General features: G+C 47.1%; 12 protein-coding genes across 12 annotated transcripts; 8 read left to right on the top strand and 4 right to left on the bottom strand.

The window, feature by feature from the left end:
• Positions 1-470: 470 nt before the first annotated feature.
• PICMEDRAFT_141068 (hypothetical protein) lies at positions 471-1,196 on the bottom strand. Its single transcript, XM_019160225.1, has one exon. The coding sequence runs from the start codon at positions 903-905 to the stop codon at positions 531-533; it is 375 nt and encodes a 124-aa protein (XP_019016649.1). The 5' UTR covers positions 906-1,196; the 3' UTR covers positions 471-530.
• Positions 1,197-1,486: 290 nt separating this feature from the next.
• Positions 1,487-2,140, top strand: PICMEDRAFT_73055 (hypothetical protein; the record flags this gene model as incomplete). Its single annotated transcript, XM_019164368.1, has 1 exon — positions 1,487-2,140. One exon carries the CDS (start codon positions 1,487-1,489, stop codon positions 2,138-2,140), a length of 654 nt encoding a protein of 217 aa, XP_019016648.1.
• A 256-nt stretch (positions 2,141-2,396) lies between these two features.
• PICMEDRAFT_141070 (hypothetical protein) lies at positions 2,397-3,412 on the top strand. Its single transcript, XM_019160227.1, has one exon. It carries the CDS (start codon positions 2,408-2,410, stop codon positions 3,380-3,382), a length of 975 nt encoding a protein of 324 aa, XP_019016647.1. The 5' UTR covers positions 2,397-2,407; the 3' UTR covers positions 3,383-3,412.
• Positions 3,413-3,441: 29 nt separating this feature from the next.
• Positions 3,442-4,698, bottom strand: PICMEDRAFT_73053 (hypothetical protein; the record flags this gene model as incomplete). Its single annotated transcript, XM_019164367.1, has 1 exon — positions 3,442-4,698. One exon carries the CDS (start codon positions 4,696-4,698, stop codon positions 3,442-3,444), a length of 1,257 nt encoding a protein of 418 aa, XP_019016646.1.
• PICMEDRAFT_16840 (hypothetical protein) lies at positions 4,557-6,162 on the top strand. The gene has a single exon (XM_019161356.1). The coding sequence runs from the start codon at positions 4,971-4,973 to the stop codon at positions 6,075-6,077; it is 1,107 nt and encodes a 368-aa protein (XP_019016645.1). The 5' UTR covers positions 4,557-4,970; the 3' UTR covers positions 6,078-6,162.
• A 129-nt stretch (positions 6,163-6,291) lies between these two features.
• PICMEDRAFT_16839 (hypothetical protein) lies at positions 6,292-8,088 on the top strand. Its single transcript, XM_019161355.1, has one exon. The coding sequence runs from the start codon at positions 6,352-6,354 to the stop codon at positions 7,966-7,968; it is 1,617 nt and encodes a 538-aa protein (XP_019016644.1). The 5' UTR covers positions 6,292-6,351; the 3' UTR covers positions 7,969-8,088.
• A 1,318-nt stretch (positions 8,089-9,406) lies between these two features.
• Positions 9,407-11,878, top strand: PICMEDRAFT_28173 (hypothetical protein; the record flags this gene model as incomplete). The annotated part of the gene is made up of 2 exons (XM_019162535.1): positions 9,407-10,625; positions 10,857-11,878. Coding segments are annotated over 2 exons (2,241 nt in total), but the record flags the coding sequence as incomplete, so codon positions are not given.
• Positions 11,879-12,150: 272 nt separating this feature from the next.
• PICMEDRAFT_16837 (hypothetical protein) lies at positions 12,151-15,152 on the top strand. The gene has a single exon (XM_019161354.1). It carries the CDS (start codon positions 12,384-12,386, stop codon positions 14,985-14,987), a length of 2,604 nt encoding a protein of 867 aa, XP_019016642.1. The 5' UTR covers positions 12,151-12,383; the 3' UTR covers positions 14,988-15,152.
• Positions 15,153-15,504: 352 nt separating this feature from the next.
• PICMEDRAFT_63904 (hypothetical protein) lies at positions 15,505-17,239 on the top strand. Its single transcript, XM_019163476.1, has one exon. It carries the CDS (start codon positions 15,617-15,619, stop codon positions 16,958-16,960), a length of 1,344 nt encoding a protein of 447 aa, XP_019016641.1. The 5' UTR covers positions 15,505-15,616; the 3' UTR covers positions 16,961-17,239.
• Positions 17,240-17,427: 188 nt separating this feature from the next.
• On the top strand, positions 17,428-18,564 carry PICMEDRAFT_59206 (hypothetical protein; the record flags this gene model as incomplete). Its single annotated transcript, XM_019163350.1, has 1 exon — positions 17,428-18,564. One exon carries the CDS (start codon positions 17,428-17,430, stop codon positions 18,562-18,564), a length of 1,137 nt encoding a protein of 378 aa, XP_019016640.1.
• PICMEDRAFT_16834 (hypothetical protein) lies at positions 18,425-21,054 on the bottom strand. Its single transcript, XM_019161353.1, has one exon. The coding sequence runs from the start codon at positions 20,945-20,947 to the stop codon at positions 18,593-18,595; it is 2,355 nt and encodes a 784-aa protein (XP_019016639.1). The 5' UTR covers positions 20,948-21,054; the 3' UTR covers positions 18,425-18,592.
• Positions 21,055-21,274: 220 nt separating this feature from the next.
• On the bottom strand, positions 21,275-22,656 carry PICMEDRAFT_16830 (hypothetical protein). Its single transcript, XM_019161352.1, has one exon. The coding sequence runs from the start codon at positions 22,635-22,637 to the stop codon at positions 21,405-21,407; it is 1,233 nt and encodes a 410-aa protein (XP_019016638.1). The 5' UTR covers positions 22,638-22,656; the 3' UTR covers positions 21,275-21,404.
• Positions 22,657-22,974: the final 318 nt, after the last annotated feature.

The following is a 22,974-nucleotide window of genomic DNA, read 5'->3' as shown; positions in this document are numbered from 1 at the left end:
CGGACGAGAACAAGTTCATGCTTCGGTTCTGGAGGGCTGGCGACAGCGACGACGACGACGACAGTAAGAAGGACCTGGCCATGGCCTTTGGCAGCGACAGCTGCGGCGGCTCGTCGTACAACAGCAGTTCCGACGCCGAGGCCCGGAGCTGTCTGGCGGACGGGGTCTACTGCTACAGTCCCGGCACAGGAGTGTCCGACGAGTTTTCTCTGGAGAAGTATGAGGGTCTGGCGACGGAGCGGGAGCACGAGCTGAGCACGCTGGGGACGCCGGCCACGGCGACGACAAACGAGACGTTCATGAGGGCCTGCGACGACGAGAACCTGAGGTTCCAGCTGCAGCAGGCGCAGCGGGAGGTGGATGCCGAGGCTGCGGCAGCGTTCGACGAGCTCAGGTATCTGTACTATTAGCCTGGCGGGAAATAAACAACTAGGCGGGTTGACAGAGTTAGGTAGGTTAGACAAGATTCTATAGTGTACAGCAGAAACAGACGCCGGGCGCCGCAGCACGCGGGCGGTCAGCACCCCCGCTCACTCCTCCTGCTTCTTCGGGTACTTGATCACCTCGAAGTTCGACTGGAATAGCATCAACGAGAACGACTTGGACCCGTCCTCCTTCTCGTAGGACGTGTTTTTCGCCTCTGCCTCGAGGTAGATCTTCGAGCCCTTGGCCAAGTTTCTCTCCATGAAGTCGATCTGGTTTGGCGAGAAGCACGCGATGTTGAACCATGACACGGACTCCCCGGCCTTGGTTCTGGAGTTCACCGCAATTGCGTATTTGAGGTACTCCTTGCCCGTGCTGGTGGTCTGTTTCTGCAAGTCGGTGCCGATCGTCCCAATGAGGGTCATTTTGGCGAACTTCGGCTTGAACGACGTGGAAAACGTTCTGGTGGACTGTCTGAGCATGCTGGCTGGCTGGCGGTAGTGGCTTGCGGTGTCGGTGTCGGTGTGTGCCCTGTGCCTCTGCCCCGGGCCCTGCCCCGTGCCCTGTCTCTGTCTGTCTTGTTCTGTGCTCTGTGCTGTGCCGCTCTTTTCACCTGGCCGTCCCACCCGTGTGCCCCGTTTGGCTGCCGCCGCGGCAGCGCAGCACGCGCGACTGCGAGGGCGACCGCGTTGGGCCGATCGACCGCAAAACAAAATTGAGGTCGATCGACCGCATTGGGTCGATCGACCCAAACTCAGAAGTGGTCGATCGTCGCAAAATAAAAACGGGGTCGATCGTCGCAGATTTGGGCGACGCGGCGTGGACGCAAAAAGTGGGGAGCGAATGGGAGAGAAACAATTGCTAATGCTGCGGGAGAGAGAGGGGAGGGGAGGGAGACAGAAGAGAAAAGAGCAGGTGTCGAAAGAATGCTCAGCTAGAACAAGGCACGGAAGGCGGGGGGAGGAGGGAGCAGCAGGCACAGGAACAGCAGCGAAAGCAGCAGAAGCAAAGGCAGCAGAAGCAGCAGAAGCAGCACCACAGCACCACAGCACCACAGCACACCATGTTTGCCAGACCAGCGCTCAGCAGAGGACTCGTGAAGTCGTACACCCGGTCGTTGTCGGCCACTGCGATGTTGAAGTCGGCATCGGCAACGGCGGGCAGCGCCATCTCGACGAGACCGGAGGGCTTCAGAATCCCGAGACCAAGAACGTGGGAGGAGTCGAAGGAGGGCGCTCTGGCCAAGGCCACGAAGTGGTTCCTCTTGGCCGAGATGTTCAGAGGAATGTACATTGTGCTCGAGATGTACTTCAGAGCGCCGTACACAATCTACTACCCGTTTGAAAAGGGGGCGATCTCTCCGCGGTTCAGAGGGGAGCACGCGTTGAGAAGATACCCGTCCGGGGAGGAGAGATGCATTGCGTGCAAGTTGTGCGAGGCGATCTGCCCGGCACAGGCCATCACGATCGAGGCGGAGGAGAGAGCAGACGGGTCGAGAAGAACCTACAAGTACGACATCGACATGACCAAGTGCATATACTGCGGGTACTGCCAGGAGTCGTGTCCCGTCGACGCGATTGTGGAGACGCCGAACGCGGAGTACGCCACCGAGACGAGAGAAGAGCTTCTTTACAACAAGGAGAAGCTTCTCGCCAACGGCGACAAGTGGGAACAGGAGTACCAGTACGCCGCCAACGCAGACGCTCCCTACAGATAGACGGCGCCGCGCCGTGGCGTCTGGTCTTCCTTTCTGCGTCCATTCAACTATTCATTCCATAGAAAAAGAACACTCCTTCTATACTGTGCTGCCCGAGGGCAGCGTTGTGCACCCCCGCTCCATGCGGCACGCACCCCCCCACCCGTACACGATACGTTCTATTTATTTATCTACCAGATCTATTTCATATTCTTATTCATATTCTTGTTCTTGTTATGTACACATGAATTGCAACACTTTTTTTTTTTTTTTCCTCTTTCGCTCAAGATGGTTTTTCAACATGCCCATCAATCTCAGACCGATTTCCACCCTCCGTTACGCGGGCTTCTCCCGCCTCGACCAGGACAGCATAGCCCAGAAAGACCCATGTCCGACGTCAAGACGGTTTCCCGGTCCCAGCTGTACGAAAGCGGTGGCGAAGACGCTGCCAGCTCCGACGAGCAGGAGTACAACTGCCCGCCACCAGGCTTTGATTTCGAGATAGTCGATGTCGACGACGACGTCGACGCCGACCAGCCACCGGCAGCCGAAGCTGGCGACGCCGGCGACAAGACAGACGACAGCACATCCTTGGCAAAGGATGGTGACGACAAGGTCGAGTATTTCCCACTTTTCTCCACAACCGCAACCCCCAACGGAGCGTCTCTCACAAATAGCTCGGGCACGGCTGGCAGCTTGGTCAGGATCAAGGTGGACGACTTGGCCGACGTCGACGAGGAGCAGGAGCCGGGGAAAGTGAAGGACGAGGAGTGGGACCAGATTGCAAAGGAACGGAATGAGAGCAGACGACCTTTGAGCTACTACTACCACGACGGTGACGGCGACGACCAGGTCGAGAAGTACAAGGCGGTTGCCGTCGATGGAGACACGGTGATACAGTGGAGCAAGCACTTCCGCATATTGACAAACTACAGGGTGAAGGACCTGGCGAAGCACAACGCGACGGTTGACCTGTACCACAAGATAGACCGGTCTGCGAGAGACGGGAAGGGTAAAAAGAGAGGAGGAAAGAAGCAGAGAGACGCCAAGATCTTCCGAAAGGAGAGACTCAAAGAGTGGAAACAGAAGCTTGCCGAGGCCAGAGAGCGTGCCAGACAGAGATCCTACAGAGAGGACCCCGCCGCAACGGCCGGCGCCACGTCTTCAACGAAAACCAAGTTCGGAGATTCCTTCAGAAAACGCTCAAACACTGTCTCCAAAAACATAGGAAGGCCGGGGAAACCGGTGTTCAGAACGGAGTAATTCACCTTATGTATGCGGATTTATAAACATCTAAACTGCTGTAAACAATATGCGATAACCTACTTCCTTCTTTCAAAGTTCGTGATGGAGTTCAGCATCATCCGGTACTCCAATTTGTCAACTTTGAAAGGCTCCCCCATCTCCGAGTAGGAGCCGCTCACCACCTCTCCAATGGCCTTCTCAAGCTCGCCCTTGATGTTCTTCAAGTTTCTCACAATCGGCCCTCCTCGGTTCACAACCTCTCTTACCCCCGAGTCAACACCCAACGCTATCTCCCTCCAGTATCTGTCCAGCAATCCACGAGACTGCCTCTCTTCATCACCACCCAAAATGAGACTGGCATTTGTCGACAAGAGATGATCCCACACAGACACTTCTGTGTTTCCAGAGCCGAACTCGTCCACCCATTTCATGCTCTTTATGCACCTTTCTAGCTGAGCTATCAACCTCGAAGGCCTTTCCAGCGAGTTGATATATGATGGTAAGTACTTGGTGTTGTTCAAGTTCCGTAGAATCAAGTTGATCGAATGCTTGCTGCTAGCAGTGTATATGAGCTCGATCGAGGATACCAGGTTCTTCTCATCGAGGAGAAGTTTGGAGGAAAGTAAGTTGAATAGCGACTTTTCGGTGTCCTGCTCAGGTTCAGCACCCCCAGTGTTGGTGACATATTCCTGGATGGGGAACTTCAGCAGATTCCTGGTCTGAACTTGAATGACGTTCTGACAGCGCTTGATCAAAATCTCGCTGAACTGCACATAGTCTCTTACCAACTTGATCAACTTCAGGCTCGGGTTGCTTATATAGCTCGTGAGCTCCCTTAGCAGAACGGACAAGCTGTACAGGTGCTTGAACGGCTTGACAGAGAGATTATTCTCACTTTTGTCAATCTCCTCAATCTTGTTGATGAGATAGATCGCAAAAGTCAAAGATCGCAACAGCTTGTTAGTTTGGTGCACCTTCTTCAAAGCCATCTGCAAATTGACACATTCGTTGTACGGCTTGATGATCTCGTTCTCCAACCTTTGGAATGAGTTGTTCAATTGGCCGACCGAGGGCTGAATTACTTTGATTTCATCCTTGAACTTCTCTACCTGGGCAAACTCCTCAATCAAGAGCCCGGAATTCTCCCGAACATTGTCATCTATCTTCGAGTTCAAGTCGCTTATATCGAAGTCGAGCCTCTTTATCGACGTTTCAAGCTCAATATCTGAATCTTGTGCGTTGTTGGTCTCTAAAAGCAGTTTATTGGCGAGTTCGCCAGCATTGAAACTCTTGGAGAGATAGTCTCCATATTCTGACAAATTGCTGCTTTCCATAGTAGCAAGCGATCTAGCACTCGTCCTATATTCAACCACCCCAACCGCCGAGGCAGGACATCACCAACAACCATCTCGTTGATATCTGGCACGAGCAAGTTCAAGATCAACTTGGCAACAGCTTACGTAACAAGCCCACCTCTAACAAAAAAAAGTTTTCCAGTTGACCATTTCGGCTTATTGACATCTCTGAATAGAGAGGTTCGGATGAATTGAATCACAGAGAGAAGAGAGAATACAAAAGCTAATCACTTGCCGATATCTTCCACAAAATGGGATTTAGCTTTGGCTTTACAGAAGATATTGAAGAGGAGCCACAGGGGGGTCAGCAAAACGGAAATGGTGTTCCTGCACAGTTTGTAAATCCAATAGATAACGCTTCCGAGCTCCAAAGCCCGAAGTTGTACACTTTGCAAGACCTTCAGCGTTTGTCTTTTGCCGAAACTCGAATAACCTACGAGCCGGTCGAGCTCTACCCTGGCCGGACACTGTACAGAAGAGAGTTGTTTGACGTGAGGCACCAGTTGATGATGGAGGACAGCACTCTAGGTAAAAAGGAAGATGGAGTCAGCGCCGAAGAGTTCAACATTCTCATGGGAGAAACCGGGGAGGACCTAAAGAACGGGGTATACGAGGGTGGTTTGAAAAGCTGGGAGTGTTCCTTCGACATGATAGCCAAATTAAAAGACCTACAGATAGTCGAGAGGCTTCTTCAAAACGGTCAGAAGTTCAATGTGGTTGAACTTGGATGCGGCACTTCTTTGCCCACGCTGTACATCTTGAGCCTGATCTTCTCCACTCAAGCTACGCAGCACCAGCCCATCTCTGTTGTCTTGAGTGATTTCAACTACGACGTCCTCAGACTAGTCACTCTACCAAACATACTGATCAACTGGTGTTTCTGTGCGCTGAATCCGGACGAACTACGGTTGCTGCAACAAAGAGATGATGTGGAGGGGAACATCCGGGACGGAGAGATTGACATCACGAAGGCAGTAGTCGCAAGGTTCAACCAGTGGATGCAGCAGAACCAGGTAACCATTAGCTTCATCTCAGGCTCCTGGTGCCGCTCCTTCATGAATATTCTCAACGAAACACTTCCGCAGATGAAGACCGAAACCAACATTGTGCTCACCAGTGAAACTATCTACTCTCCAGCCATCTTACCAGTGGTGGGTGAGATGATGGTGGAGCTCGCTGGCGGAGAAGGAGCAGCGCACGACGACAGCGTTACACTTTTGGGCGCCAAGGACATTTATTTCGGGGTCGGAGGTAGCATTGTTGATTGCCGTCAGTACCTGCAGTCCAGGGGGGCACATGTAGAGACCACATCTGCTGCTGGCAACTTCAAACGCAGTGTACTTTCCATCTCCATATAGAAAACCACGTAGACCGTCCGTGTACGCTAAGTAGAGTATAGAGCAGGAAATAATTTGGTGAAACATCGATGTGCCGCGTCGAGGCTTGTTGCTATTTATATTTCCGTTGTACCACCAGCACGACAAATAGCGATGGACGGTTGAGCAGAAAGCCTGAAGCAGCCTGTTGGAAGCCACACCAAGCGGTCTCATATACACTACCAAGTCCGGTAAACAGCGTTGTTTCTGGGTAATTGAGAAGCAGAACTGGGGAAAGGAATGGGAAAATAGTGACATGTACCACAACACAGCGTGCAACACGAGTCGAAATCACACTCAAACAACAACAACATCCGCAACAGCATTGCCTTCCTCACCCCCGACAACCCACACAGAGCAACCCGAGAATTATCTCTCGATACGGGAGAGTGACACAAAGAAAATGATAGATTTGCTGTCTCCTAACTCGTCTCCGTCACTGCCTACCCGGAAGTCAAAGAATTTGAAAAACCTACAACTCAACCTTACCAACTCCCCCAGAAACAACATCAACAACCACGAAATACCGAATACCAGCATCCCGCTGCCAAACCAGAGGACGGAAGATAGCACCGCACCAAACAGCTCTTCGTCGCTGAACACGCTAAAGACACCAGTACTGAGTAGAACACCAACACCAACAGGGAATCTTCCTGCGGTTGGTGCTGGTGCTGCTAATGGTACTGGTGCTGCAATATCGCCATTTTCAAACCCAAGACCCTTACAGCATTTTCGAAGAATGGCGTCTTTCAACTCGAGTTCGCCGTCTTCTTCATCCGCCTGCAGTAGCATCAATGGAAATAGCATCAAACTCAATTTGAGTGGTGGCAACAGCAACGGCAGCACAAACACTATAAACAACAGCAACATCAATAACAACCAGCGGAAAAGAAGTGCTACTACACTAGCCATTAATATACCAGTGCATGATGTGGAAGCCGAGAACAATGGTGATAGTCCTGGAAACGGACACGCACCAGGCGGGGGTCTCAAAAGCGCATATGGCGACTTTATCTTCAATTACGACACAGATTTACCAAACGATAGGAACGCATCGAAAACAAACAACAAGAAGATACCGGTACTGCCCTTTGAAAAGCCACAAAAGAGAACGAGTAGCATGGATTTCTCGAGCCAAGACTCATTGTCATTATCGCCTATTTCCTTCTCATCACCATCAATCTCGTTACCAGCAAAACCCTTCCCTGTACCTGTGGATTTAAATTCTTCAGGCCAATTATACTCTTCTGAAATCAAGCCGCAGACAATAATGCACTCATTTGATGAGTCGAAAATGGACGAAACAAACGCTGAAACGTTTAAAATGGCATACCCAAACGGACCTATTTGTGTATTGAAACCAAACCTATACCTCTATTCTGAACCTACATTTGATGAGGTAACCGACTTTGACGTGATAATAAATGTTGCACAGGAAATCAAAGATTATACAAATCAGGTTGATGAAAGAAACAAAATTGCAGAAATAGCGGGAATTAAAAACTTCGACAACATAAGTATAGACTCTCAAAACAGAGAAAAACTTACATTCAGAAATAGTAGGCAAAATATAGAGTACTATTTCATTCCTTGGACACACACATCTAGACTCACGTCCGACTTCCCATATTTGACAGCCTTAATAGAGAAATCATTGAAAAGTAATAAAAAGGTGCTCATTCACTGTCAGTGTGGAGTCAGTCGGTCAGCATCTTTGATAATGGCCTATTTCATGAAAGTGTTTGGGGGAGGATACAATGAGGCCTATGGACGACTCAAACAGATTGTTCCGCAAATAAGTCCTAACCTTAGCTTGATCTATGAGTTGATAGAGTGGGGAGAATGGTTGGAAAAAGGCCAATCAAGTCAGTAGATACCAACCATATATAAATCTATGTATAGATTTATCGCGTTGTTTCTGTGCGTAATAGTTTCTCATCATTTTATAGTTTTAATCAAAGTAAATGTAATGAAAAAACGTTTAAATCTCGAACATATCACGAATTTCAAATTTCCTTCTTCGAACTCGCTACTCAAAAAAAAAATGCTGTAAAATAATAGAGATGTAATGACTATTATATATACTCTTTCTAACCTGCTTTTTGCTCAGGGTCCAAAGCAAATTAAGAACACTTCTAGCTTAGGGCAAGAGATCACAGTTAGAAGTCATGTCGGGCAACCCGTATCGTCGTTCAGGCGGTCCTCCAGCCCAAAATGGACAGCAGGGGCCGGGAAATGGTTATTACAGAATGACCAGTTCTCAGTACCATCATAACAACAATAACAATGGACATAACCGCAAATACAAACACAATCATTCTAGCCATGGATACGGTCGTGGTCGCTACAACCACAACTACGGTAATCAATATGATACTCGCCATAATCTTTATCATTCCCCTCACCATAACTCTCGATATCATCAACAAGCTTCACCTTATAATTCGGGTAGCGTCAATGGTAATATGAGCAGCACCAGCAATAATAATCTATCACGTCATTCATATCCTCCTTCTAATACAAATCCATCATCAGGAACAGATAACTCTTATTCATCGGAATCGAAAGTTAGCCTTTATCCTGTGCATGGTGAGAATACATCAGCTCAAATGAACTCCAAAAGTGATACTTCGACAGTAAGGAGCGCTCAGCTGCTTAGCAGTAGACGAGGAAATGGAAGTGAGAACTTCTCTAGTTCAACTGTGAATGCAACTACATCAAATTTGTCCCCAGTGGCTAAAGCACCTCATCCTGACGCTAAGATCGAGAATATGGTGAAGGCTGAAAAGAATGAAGAGATTACGGAGAAGAAACCATTAGATATCAACAGCCTACAACAGATGAAGAAGAAGAAACCAGGCGAAGCACCAGATTTGGAAGTGGAACAAAAAAACTTTAGTGTCGAAGCACAAACAAAAGTGATAAAAGAAGTCAAAGAAAAGAAATCCATACCCAAGACTGAACAAACTCAAACGAATGAAGATACTAAAGCTGAAGATGTAGAACACCAAGAGATATCAAAAAATGGAGATGTGGAACACCAATACTTCAATACTGAAGATACTGATAATCACGCCAAAGAAAGAATAACTGATGAAGCTATACAGCATGAAATTACGAAAAATGATGATGGCAATCCAGAAGTAATAAAAGACCTCACCGATGAAAATAAAGACCATGACATCAAACGAAAAGAATCCACGATATCTGACTCAAAAGTCATAGAGAAAGGTGATAATTCAGATGATGAAGACGAACCAATACAGCCGAAAATAAGGCATGTAACTTCGGAAACACCTTCAAAAGAGGAGTCAGAAGAGGAAACAGATATAGAAGATTCTATTCCAGTACCTTCAAGAAAAACTAGAAGACTTCATCGCCTTCTAAAAAGCTCGAATATGGACTCTGCAGAACAAAATGACGGCACAACGGCTTCCACTAAACTAACAATCTCAAAAAAACGAACGGATTCTTCAAACCTTACCTCCAACTCACACTCTTCTCGTTCACAATCACCTAAACAGCGCAAAACTTCCCGTGCAGGACGTGATGCTTCAGGACGTACTTTACTTCAAAGGATGTGTGCAAAGGGAAATATTGACGAGGTAAGGAGGTTGATAGAAGAAGGGCAAAATATAAATGATGCTGATTTTGCGGGAATAACTCCCCTTCACGAGGCTGCTCTCGAAGGCCACTACGAGATCACTAAAATTTTACTTGAAAATGGTGCTGATATCAATATACAGAGTGGGCAGATGGATAAAGATACACCTTTGATTGATGCAGTTTCCAATCTTCATTATAAAGTTGTTCAGCTGCTGCTCACTCGAGGCGCAAACCCTAACATACAGAACGCTCAAGGACAAAACACATTTGATGTTCTTGAAAGTACAATTAAAGAGTATGAGGACGACAACGAGGAAGTACCACCAGATGCTAAAAAGATAAAAAAGTTGATTCTGCAGTACTCTCAAAATTTTGCAGAGAATGATTCTCTCAGTTCAGACAAAATCAGCCGAGAAAGATCTAATTCAATTGCCACTGACGACGAAGCACATTCACTCAGTAATAATCAGCTTTCATATCCAAGTCTCCGGAAAGGGGGTCTAAATTCCCTTCAAGAAAGAATTAGTGCTAATGATGTGACTTTTGTCCTAAATTATGTTTCCAATATGAACGGCAAAAAAATTCCTTCTGAATCTCTTCTCCTTGCGTCAAAACTTGGTTTTCCAGATATTGCAAGCTTGCTAATTGCTTTTGGGGCGGACATCAATTTTAAAGATAAAAATGGCTGGACTCCATTGATGCATGCTGTCGGTAAGGGACATTTAGAAATGGTCAAATTACTATTATCAAATCAAGTAAACGTTGCAGTAAAAGACAAGAAAGATAGAACTGCCTTAGACATTCTGAAAGAAAATGGATTGTGTGAAACAGAAGAATATACCCTGCTTTTGGCAAAATCAAAAGAGATGCTTGCTCTAGAACCGAACAATAGTGACAAAATGGATATTGATCAAGAAGATGAAAGTTCAAAGGGAGATGAAGAGGACAATAAAGACAACGATGAAGATGAAGATATCGAGTATGACAATGAAAGCCAAGTCGATAAAAGCTTCACTGAAGAGGAGCCATCACTTCATGGAAAGAAAAGAAAACTTGCTACTAAGGTAAAGAGCGAAGATGTCAAAAATGACCAAGGTACTGTAAGTGATGCCCCTCATATTTTGAAAAAGCAAAAAACGATGGATGAGAAGAGAGCAGGATCATCAGACAAAGCTCCCTCAGCATCAGCTTCTTCTTCTCCTGCCCCTTCTGTAAGAAAAAGTGCTTCTAAACAAAGGAAGAAGCATGATGATGAACCTGAAGAGAAGAAGGTAACACCTATCCCTCCCACGGCAGAAGAGATCGAAGCACACAGATTGAAAGAAATTGAGGCACAGAAGGCAAGGGAAGCCCTTGAGCATCAAAGACTGGAACGTAAAAAACTGAAGCAGCAAGAAATAGCTAAAAGAATTGATGCTATCGAAAAACAGCGTGAGGAAGAAAAGAAGGCTTTGGAAAAGCTAACTTTAGAGAAAAGACGCAAAGAAGAAGAGGAACAAAGCATGCTTTTGAAAAAACAAGAGGAAAGTCGAAAGAAAGAAGAGCTAAAGTACGCTATTGAGAAGCGGAAGTTGATTCGAGACTATTATCCATATGGTTTAAAAAAGGCAAACTTTGGCGGTAAATTAAGTAAGTCAGAAATTGAGAGCTTCTTACCGCTTTACGTTTTCAAAATTGGAGATGCAGAGTATTTGATTGACTTACAGCTGAACTTACTATTTGGAGTTGAGAGTTTGTACAGCAAATATCCCCAGCTTGATAAAAGGAAAGTAAGATTAGAAGAAAAGAAGGGCTTGTGGAATGTTTTGTGGCCGTTGATTGGATCATTCCAAAACGGCTACAAACCTGTTGAGGAGTTACAACAAGTTTACGAATCAGAAGGCAATAATTTCAAAGAGTTGGTGCTGAACTGGGTCAGATTAGACGCGTTTGAAGAGTTGATAAAGACTGAAGAGTTGAGAGTGGTCCATGAGTCCGTTGAGCGTATTGGATTATGCCACGCTGCTTTGGTAATTGAAACATCTCAAGTTTCTGTTAGTGATGCAGACGGAGCTAACGCCGTGAACAATAATACCATTAAGGATATTGAGCCCACAGACAACAGACCTAGAGAGTTTCCCCGCCGATTTGGCAAAAAGGCAAGAACAGCTCTCAAGATGATGAACAAACCGCTTTGGTGAGAACTAAATTAGCGGTTTTCAGTAACCCGTGTAATTTTATAATCAACTGTACATTGCATGTTATATAATAGACAGAGAAGATTTTACACTGGCATAATTGCGACAGAGCTTTTCTGTCGCGGTGTACTGGTGTCCTTGGCACAACAAAAAATGAACATCAGGAAGGTGCGACATCAAAATCCAACGATTGATCAGTGAAAGAGGCACTTACGTTAGCCAGTAAGTTGTTTGAATTAATGACTACTTATATCTATTGAAAGTGGATACATCTGCCTTGTATTTTAGTTACCCGTTCTGCCTACAACTAAGTTTAGATAAGAGCACTTAAGATATTAGGAAATTTGACACCAACGGGATTGGAATACTTGAGTTTTACCTATTGGCACGCCATAGAGCTTTATAGAATTGAAAGAGAAGTAAAGTTCAAGACATCTTCAGAATTCAGACAAGATATCATAAAAGCAGCAATTACTTGACCGTTTGATATTAATGCACTTCAGAGATGAACCTTGCAACCCAATTTCAACAGTCAACAGACACGCCTAATGTGATTCCATCTGGAGTAGGAAGTTCACCACAACAGACGCCAGCTTCGCAGTTCAATAATTCACACTATTTGTTCCAGCAGCAGCAGCAACAGCAACAGCAGCAACAGCAGCAACAGCAGCAACAGCGTCAGCAGTCTCAGTTTGGTATCTCCGACAATGGATTGGATCAGTTAGGTCAGACCCAAAACGAAGGAAGCTTGAATCCGTCTAAGCTTATATCACAAAACAGCTTCCCATCCAACTTTAGAAACCCCAATCAGCAAACCTCACAGCAACTGCATAGTCTACAACAACAATTACAACAATTACAACTACAACAACTACAGCAACTACAACAACAGAAGCAAGGGGTGTCTATCCAACCAAACCAAGCATCATCGGCAGCATCACAACAACAGCAACAGTCCCAAGGTCAAGCCCAAAATCCAAGCCAAAGTCCTAATCAGAATCAGAATCAAAGTCAGCTTTTGGCCCAACAGCTTTTGGTACAGCAGCTTCAAAATCAGTATGCGATGTCTCATATGACTCCGCAAATGCAACCTTCACAATTAGTCCAATCTTTGAATCCTTCTTTGTATGAAGCTGACTACAAATCTATTGCAGTGGATCAGAATATCACTAGTTCGATGCATTGGCAGCATCAAACTCAATTGGCTGAGGTTTCTAGACAATCCAATGTGTCGCATTTCTACGCAAGACAAGCTGCAAGTTCATCAAGAAAGAACAAAGGTCAGCAACAACCAGGCCAAGGGCAGCAGCAGCAGTTTGAAAACGCGGGCAATACATTGATTGATGTCACCAAGAATCTATTGACGAGTGTGATAAAGCAGCAAGAAATTGCCAGTGCGCAAGCAGCGCTTCAGGCTGAAACTGCTACCAAAGGCAGTGGTGCTGGAGTTGGAACACCTACTCTTTCCAATGCTGTCATAGCAAAGAAGGCAGGTGCAATTGAAGCGGATGCTGTTGATGAAGAAGAAGAAGACCAGAGAATTAGAATTAAGGAAAACAATACCCAATTATGGACCGGATTAGATCTGAGTGGACAAATGATGATGAGCATATCGGACAAATTGTTCAGGTATGCTTTTTTGAGAAGATTGTATGTGAATGGCAACAACATTGTGAACATTCCGAAATCAATTGGCTCATTAAAAAGCTTGAGGGTATTGGATTTCTCGGCTAACAAGATCACATCCCTTCCTTCTGAACTTGGCATGTTATTCAACTTAAGATACCTATATCTCTTTGATAATGATATTAAGGAGATTCCTGATCAATTTGGGAATTTAATTTCATTAGAGTTTCTTGGCATTGAGGGAAATTTGAACATGAACAAGGATGTTATTTCGATGATTGCCAAAAAGGGTACTCGTGGGTTGATAATCCATTTGAGAGACGAGTGTATCAAAATTGATGCTCCTGAGCCTAGAAAATGGATTGGGATAGGCGAAGATGGGGAGCCTATGGTGAAGAAGGAAGAGCTGAAGCCTGTCAATGAGGTTGACTTGCACTCGAAGGAGAATAATTCTTTCACGTTAATGAGTTACAACACGCTATGCCAGCATTATGCGACGCCTAAGTTGTACAAGTACACACCGTCATGGGCGTTGAACTGGGACTACAGGCGTGAGAAGCTAACGCAGGAGATCTCGTTGTACTCGACGAACATCGTGTGTCTGCAAGAGGTTGAGACGCGGACGTACGAGGAGTACTGGGCTCCGTTCATGTTGAGCCGGGGATACCATGGGATTTTCCACCAGAAGAGCCGTGCCAAGACGATGAACGAGAAGGGGGCGAAGCGGGTGGACGGGTGTGCGACTTTCTACCAGACGGGGGTGTTTGAGTTGATTGACAAGAAGGTTCTTGAGTACGGGCGGTTGGTGATCAGCCAGGACAAGTTCAAGAAGACGGACGACATTTTCAACCGGTTCATGAACAAGGACAACATTGCGTTGGTGAGCATTCTCCAGCACACGAGCAGCGGCAAGAAGCTTGTTTTGGCCAACACGCACTTGCACTGGGACCCCGAGTACAACGACGTGAAGGCGATGCAGGTGGCGGTGCTGTTGGAGGAGCTGCAGGGCGTGGTGAAGAAGTACACGAACGGCCGCGACGACATCAACAAGATCCCGTTGGTCATCTGCGGGGACTTCAACTCCCAGAAGGACTCCGCGGTGTACCAGTTCTTCTCCCAGGGGGTGTCCAAGAACCACTACGACTTGAAGGACCGCGACTACGGCAAGTACACCAGCGAGGGAATGGCCCACCCGTTCCACCTGCGCAGTGCCTACGACGTTGTTGGCGAGCTCCCCTTCACGAACTTCACCCCCGCCTTCACCGAGGTCATCGACTACGTGTGGTACTCCACCGCCACCTTGTCCGTCAAGGGTCTCCTTGGCGAGCCCGACCGCCGCTACACCGACCAGCTGATCGGCTTCCCGACCCCGGACTGTCCCTCCGACCACGTGCCCTTGGTGTCCCGCTTCGAGTTCAAGAAGCAGGCCAGCGGCAAGCGCGTCAAGGCCGACTTCGGCAACAGCGGGTCCCGCAAGACCTGACCACCTGCAGGCCAGCCCCAGCGGCCCGCTGCGAGTATGTACTATAATAGCATGTAACTGTTTGTTTGTTTGTTTGTATCTCTGTTTGATTGTTTGTCTATTTGTCTATCTGTCGATCTTTTGGGCCGCTTACGTCAGCAACCCGCGACCCTCATCTCCCGGCGATAACAACCCCATTGCCGCTACTGCCCCGCCCCTCGCCCCGCGCTGACGTAAGCCGCCCGCCTTCCTTGTCCATTGTCGCTGGCCATCGGTCCCGCCCCTCGGCGCTAGCAGCCTCTCAGAGGCGGAGACGCCGCAGGCGCGCGGACCGGAATGCGGCCGGATTGGTCCGGCGGGGCGCTGTGCTTGGCAGCACCCCCTCTTTGCACGCCAGTTGCAGCCGGAGAAAGAGGGTTTGCGCCGTTGCACAAGACGAGCCGAGAGGCACGGAGGCGGGCTCAGGAGGCGGACTCAGTGTCAGGCTCAGTCTGTGGCCCTGGTGGTAGTGTTGACGAGGACAGTGCCCTTGTTCAACGCTGGTGCTGGTACTGCTTTTGTTTCTGGTGCTGGCTGTCCCTGGTCTGTGTGGCACCCCCCAATCGGCCTTGTCTCTGCCGCCGTCCCCCTTCGCCCCCCACCCATCGCAAATGCTCATCTCATCCCTGTGCAGCACGAGGCGTCCTCTTGCAAAGGCGCTCTTTGCGGTTCTGACACATGCCAGGCTTTCGCAGCAGGTGCACTCGTCCGTGGCCGTGACAGAGCTGCCGCCGGCGCTGGAGCCGGCGCTGGCGCCGTTCCCGGGCGCCGGACGGCCCCACGAGCGCAACACGAGCCACGGCGACGCAGCATGGACGTCCACGGCAACGTCGTCTTCGACGACGTTTGCCGACTCGTCGGCAACGCCGCAGCGGAACATGATCCTTGGACACCGGCCGCTGCTGGAGCTTGCGCCGGTGAGAAACCCGGCGAGAACCGTGACGGTGTCTTCGTACAACATCTTGTCCAGACACTACCTCTGGGAGAGCCTATACTCGTATCTCCCGCTGGAGTACACAAACTGGAGCCAGCGCTTCCGCAGGCTCAACCAGAGCTTCCGGGACTTGTCCGAGCTCTCAGACATCATGTGCTTCCAGGAAATGGAGTACCAGGTCTACCACGACCACTGGAAGGCCGCCATGGAGCGCCTCGGCTACGACTCCATCTTCCAGACGAAGCCCAGGCCAGGCTACTGGAAGAAGAGCGCCAACATGATGGACGGCGTGTCCGTCTTCTACAACCGCGACAAGTTCGACCTTCTTAACTACGAGCAGATCAACCTCGCCGACCACTTCAAACACTCCTCCATCATCGACCAGACCGCAGACACCCAGACACGGTTGAACGTCAGAAACACCGTCGCCGTCATTGTCGTGCTCAGGCACAAGGCCTCCGGCGAGACCCTCTTTGTCTCCAACACACACCTCTACTGGTCCCCCAAGCACGACGACGTCAAGCTCATGCAGACCTACCTCCTCACCTCCTTGGTTAAGCACTCCATCATGCGCCACTACAAGATGTCCTTCGACGAGGTCGACGACATGATGAGGGCGAAGCAGGGCCCCAACGTCGTCATGGTCGGCGACTTCAACTCTAGCCCAACCTCCATGGTATACCGCTTCATGTCCAAAGGCTTGGTGGACAAGAAGCAAGAGGTCAAGTTCAACCAGGATTACGGGATGAAGTTCAGCCACCTCATCAACAACGGCCTCGGCAAGTTCAAATCTCCCTATAAGGACCTATACTCGAAGGGTCTTTTCACAAAGACAACGTACACCCCGAAGTTCAAGGGCGTCATTGACTACATCTGGTTTGCAGACTGCAACAACAAGTACAACTTCACCAAGGTGTTGGGCGACGTCGATCATTCTTACCTCGAACATTTCAAAGGCTTCCCCAACGAGGACTTCCCAAGCGACCACATACCAATACTTGCCCAGATCGAGTTCAAGTAGCTCCAGAGAAAATTTTCCGACCTTATTTCCATTCATTTTAACCCCTCCTCTACTTCCAGGCATACCTTGATGACTTATTATACACATACATTTTCTATACATTTTCAATTATCATACTATTACGAGCTTTTTTATCTTTTCCGTATTTTTGGGCTTTCTTTTTTTCTTTTTTTTCTTCTCCTTCTACTTAATCTATTCACCGGTCATCAATCTTTACTTTCTTCGTTAGAATTTATTATACAAGCTATCATCATATTTATTCTATGAGTTATTACTACCACTACTATTACTACTATAGTTTTTATCTAACATTCGTTGTATAGAGTAATTTTTTAACGAGCGATAAAAAAGATCGAAGGTGACTTTTCACCAGCCGCCAGATCCTCCCGCCCCCTAAGTCCCCTCTCTTTACGCCTTAGCATCACTCTACGTACAATATTTTCCAAAACCTTGTTGATAACATAAAGATGTCTCGTAGCAGGCACTTTACAAGAGCGGCAACTCTACGACAAACAGGTTCCTCCGTAACTATCAAGCACGAAGATCTCGGTACTTTTGACTCGGAGATCAAGAAGTTCGATAAGGAACGCCAGAATCAACCGCCAACAATTGCCAGAAAAAAGAGAAACATCAAGCATATCAAACTGGAGTATGAAGATCAAGATGAGGAAGCAGCAGGTGCCGAATCTGTCGACATTTCTGAGAACTTCTTCCCGCTGTACAACAAAATCAAGGAAATGAGAGAGCTTATTGTAACTCCCGTCGATCTCATTGGCTGCGTGAAGATCCCAACCCTTTTGAAACTCATCACCAACCATTACAAAGAGACGGGGGTGATACGACACATTGAGATTGCAGAAATATCAGGCTTACAGGATGAACTCAAACTAATAGAAAAACATGGAACAGATAGATTTTCAAGATATCAGTTGCTTGTGACACTACTATTTTCTTCGCAAACCAAAGATGAGATTAACTTTCAAGTAATGCAAGCTCTGCATGCACATTATCTACAGAAAGGGTACAAAGAGGGGCTTTGTATTGAGAGCATCAACGACACTGACGAGAAGGAGCTCGACAAGATGATCTTTCAAATAGGTTTTCATTCGAGGAAGGCCTTGTATTTGAAAGAAACAACAGCTAGCCTGCAAAACGGTGACATTCCAGATACCATCGAAGCCTTAGTCAAGCTAAAAGGTATAGGTTACAAGATGGGTCATTTAATTCTGCAAGGAGCTTGGAACAAGGTCGTTGGTATCAGCGTTGATACACATATGGTCAGGCTTTGCAACATGTTTGGTTGGACCCCGAAAAATGAGAAAAATCCAGATAATATTCGTAAAATCTTAGAACAGATGTTGGTCAATCATAAGGAAATGTGGAATGAAATCAACCCAGTTTTGGTGGGATTTGGACAAACTGTTTGTACTCCCGTCGGCCGTCGCTGTGATCTATGCTTGCTATCAACCATCGATAAAAAGAACGACGTTGTTTGTCCTGCAATCGACAAAAAATTGCTCTTGCGTGTTCAGAGAGGTGTTGAAAAGGACGATCGTAAAATTAGAGGCGATATAGAAAGATTGGTGGAGTATAAAAATAGTTAGTACGGTATATAAAAAGAATCAAAGACGTTTAGATTTTAGGTTTAATCTCAATCTCCGTAGATATACTGATGAACTGGTCCTGCCAAACCAGAGGTAACGAATACTTCAGATTCCCCCTCAAGATTATCTTGTACTTTGAGTTAAGAATCCTTAACCATTGATCATGAGATAGCTCCTCACCTTGATAAACAAAACCCTTACCTGGCTGATAAAGTTTCAATTGAGCCCCAGAGAAGGTGGGTAGCACTTGTGATGGGTCCTTCCATTTGTGCCACACCTCCGACCATGTTGGCAGGTTCAAGAGTCCAATGAACTTCAATGGTGTCAAAAACTTGTTTGAGTTCCCCAACAATATCGTGATCTCTTTTTTGCCTGGAAGTACCAGTTCTGTCGTCCCATCTTCAACATCCTCCTTGTCTCCTTCTTCCATCAAATTCGATTCGTCGGTGACCAAGAACAAATCAAGACCCAAATCCCATATGCTGATGTCTTGTAAGTTTGTATTGGACGCCCGAGATTTGATATCTAGCAACAAAATCTCGTCACTTACCAGGACGTTTTCAAGATCAGCAACCTCAAAATCCACTAGTGTGTTGTTGAAGTTTTTCATTATTATAATCTTCAAGCAGGTGCAAAGCATGAGTAACAGCACAAATATGTAAATGCTGGAAAGAATAAATTTAAGAAACATGTTTTGCCTATAATATAATGATTTATAATCATGCGGCGAGTTCTCATCATTTGGAGGCCCATCTTGTACGTTGTATTCATCCAGTGAATCATAATATGGGTGTTTGATACTGCCATAAATCTCGTACCTTGGCTTTTTCATTTTCATGTTCATTCGTTGGTGTCCTTTTTTCAAGTTTTCTACATATGCTTTATTTGGGCTGTTCACATGTGAACGATTTCGCTTTATGTTACCTCGAGCCATGTGGTCAAACATACTTTGCTCTATAGGGGAAATTTTGGAATGATACTTTCCTTTGAAATTATTTCTCTTTTTATATGGCTTAGCCAAATATGATTCTGCATCGGTAAGCCCAGTATGCTCATCAAGTTCATTTAAATTTAAATTTATATCATCCTCATCGCCCTGGTCGTTGTCCTTGTCGTTGTCGTTGTCAACTAAGTCCTCTTCTAATATATCCCGATCTAATTCGTGGCTCGGAAATTCATCAACATTTTCAAAAAATTCATTATCCACATTATTACGAAATCTCTTACTTAAATCAATTTTTGTATATCCTATGGGCCCAGTAGCAGTATTAGAATTAGTGGCAGCATTATTGTTGTTGTTGTAATTGTTGAATATTTTTTGTGAGACCTGCCGAACCTTGGAATAAGTTGGAGAAACAGACAGGTTATTGGATGGGTAGTATAACTGACGTTTTGTTGCTGGCGACCTCTTGCCGCTGTTCATATATGACTGCACATCGCTTGATGTAACAACAGTAGATATCGACTGGTTATCAAGAAAATCCAGATCATTCTGACTAGTCGCTCCATTTCCAGCAATATTATTTGATGTACTGTTGATCAAGTTTTGATTTGGTATGTTGGGATAATTTTCCTTCGTCATGGGGTTGCTCAAAAAAATTCCGTTAGACAACTTCCGTTGAAGCTTCTGATCGCTCAAACTCATAATATCCATCGAATTGAGATCATTGTATATGAAAGACTCACTTCCCTCCTTTGTCCCACAACTGTTATAGTTGTTGGTATTTTGTTGGTGTACTCCTGTGGTATGATTGTTGTTGACCTTTTGATAAGGAGGATTTGGAAAATGGCTCTCAAAGTTGTTAGAATATATTGACTGCTGATATGCCGAATGGGCATCATCTCGTGGATGGAACTCCCCCGGAGAAAGAATGCGTAAACCGTCGTTTAGATTGTTGTAGTTACTGCTGCCGTTGTTGTTGGATTTCAGATCATCAAAATCGAGACTACTATATGCATCAGTGTAAACAGTCTGTAGAGTATTTATGCTACCGCCTTTAGGTATTTGGCTGTTCGTGCTTGGTTGAAAGGACGTTGCAAATGTGGTAGTTGTCGGTGAGCTAACAGATGCAACGGTCGGTATGTTGTTGAAAAGAGCGTCTTTTGATTTCTTGTTGACTTTGTTGTTTTCAATCAACTCGCTTCTCAAGTTGGCGTTTTTAATACTTGTTTCCCTGTCGTTGTTGGCTATGTTTTGGGATATGAAAGTTAAAGATGGGAACCTTGTAGGCTCCACACCAGCTTTAAAAGTATTCGCCAGCGAGTTGTCTGAGTTTTCGTGTGTTATCGTGGCACTTCTGTCCTTCTTTGCTCGTATTTGTTGTTCTCGCACGGTAGATAACGATCCCGTGGATGATAATGAATGGGAGAGCGACGTCGTCATCCTGGGACAAGCCTAATATGCTAAAGCGGCCCTGTAAGTATACTAAGGGTCTGATGCTTAGTCTATGGGTTGCTCACTTGTGATCTTACCAAGCCTGGTTCCCGGGGAACAGTGTGCCTTGCTTCTTAATGCTATGTCAGGGTGTCCCATAAAAGTTCAGCTGATTCATGTTTCCGTCTGCGAGGAAATTTCAAAATTGTGAATTTGAAATCGCAGGAAGCCGGGAAGCAGGCCTTTGGGGGAGGAAGGGAGGAAAAAGTATGTATCAACTGGGAAAAGATTCTGTGGTCACAAAACGGCCACAAATGTGGAAAACAGGCGATATAACTAGAATACGGAAAGCGATTTAGGTTATGAACTGTGAATAAGGATCATATAGAGGTATAGATATATATGAGTGTGTGCTCGAGTGTAGAAAATAAATTACGCCTCCATCTTTGGGGCGCTTGACAGTTGATCACTTCAGAGACATCTGCTCAAAGTCGTCAGAAGCGCTTTGTAAGCTCTGCATCATGCTTGAGTTTCTCCGGCTTGGATAGGCGTCGAGAGCTGGTGATTTCGGGGAGTTTGTGACGCTGCCACTGACCAGGCGCCGTTTGCAGTTCATCATGGGGTTCCAGGGCGAAACGCCGCCGTCGTCACTGAGGTACTCTTCTACGTCTGTGTAGCAGTCATCGTAGGCCTTTGCCTTCCTTTTCCTAGACTTTCTGATCGTCTCGAAAGGGTTGGATAGAAGCGAGTGGCTGGACGTGTCGAACGTCCCGTGCAGCAAGTGGTAGGGGGTATCGCCCCCTTCCTCCCTCGCCGTAGAGGCGTCTGCGACAGTAGTGGATGCCGAGATGTTGGTGCCAGTGGGTATCAAAGAGGTGACGGAAGTCTTCCGCTTGTGGAGGTTTATACTGGCGTTGGACATGCTTCCCTGGCGGCTATTCGACTTGTAGCTCTCCGAGTTGGTCAGCGACGAGCTGGACTTTCTGCGGTTGTTGTTCCACGACTCGTTGGCCTTGTTGATGACCTCGAACTTCTTCAAGTTGTCTTGATTGAGAATGTTCCGGGGACTATTTTTCTGAGATAGCAAGAACGAGTAGGACGATCTCGAGTTCGACAGCTCGTCGTCCTCCTTCATCGCCGTCGTGATGATCATCTCATGCTGCATCTCGTCGTCCAACGGATACGACTCCATTTGCATGTCGTTGGCTATTCGCTTGAACGCTTTCATTCTCGGTATGAGGGCCTTCCGCGAGATGATCTTCTTGAAGATGTTCGGGCTTGACGTCTCCTTCGGCGGTAGCACCACAGGGGGTATCACCTGTGCTGAGCCGACCAGCGGGTCACCCACCGCCCTGGTACCGCCTGCATCAGTCCCGATTTTGCTTTTCAACGAGAAAACGTTGATAAACGAACTTTTCATACGGGAGGCATCCGAAGCACCTCCGGGGTTTGCGGGCGTCGACAGCCTTGGTTCTGCTTCTGTCTCGGACGACGAAGACGATGACGACAATGAACACGAGCCCACCAGCTGCTGGCCCGGACCAGGAACCTGCCCGTGCCCGGGACCGCCGATGCCGTTATCTTCTCGAGGCGCTGCGTTGGAGATCATGCTCAGGGAAGACGCCGAATGCGACTTTTCAAAGGACACCCCGTAGCGGTGGAAACGACCACAGCTTGTACCTGTGCCTTCTCCCTCCATCGCTGGTGCTGGCCCGATTCCCAGGTCACCAAAACAAACCTTACCCCATTGTGGCCCCTCCAGCTGACGATAAGCCAAACATGCCCGGACGATAAAAAAAACTTTCCACGCTGTCCGGGCTGTCCAGGCGGCGCCCGCCGGACAGCGAGCTTCCCCACACGGTGCCAGAAGAGGAGACAGGCCACAGCTGACGCAGAAGACGGCCAGTGGCGGCTGGCAGAGGGCTCAGAGGGTCTCTGGAAGGCACCAGCAGCAGGTTTATTAAGCATTGTGTCCATTTCTGCCCTTAATGTCCATGTTCGCCGCCACATACGCCCGCTCGGGGCTCAAAACGGGA

Source organism: Pichia membranifaciens (assembly GCF_001661235.1).
Source record: "Pichia membranifaciens NRRL Y-2026 unplaced genomic scaffold PICMEscaffold_4, whole genome shotgun sequence".
Lineage (NCBI taxonomy): Eukaryota > Fungi > Ascomycota > Pichiomycetes > Pichiales > Pichiaceae > Pichia > Pichia membranifaciens.
This window is presented reverse-complemented; position numbering and strand designations above follow the sequence as displayed.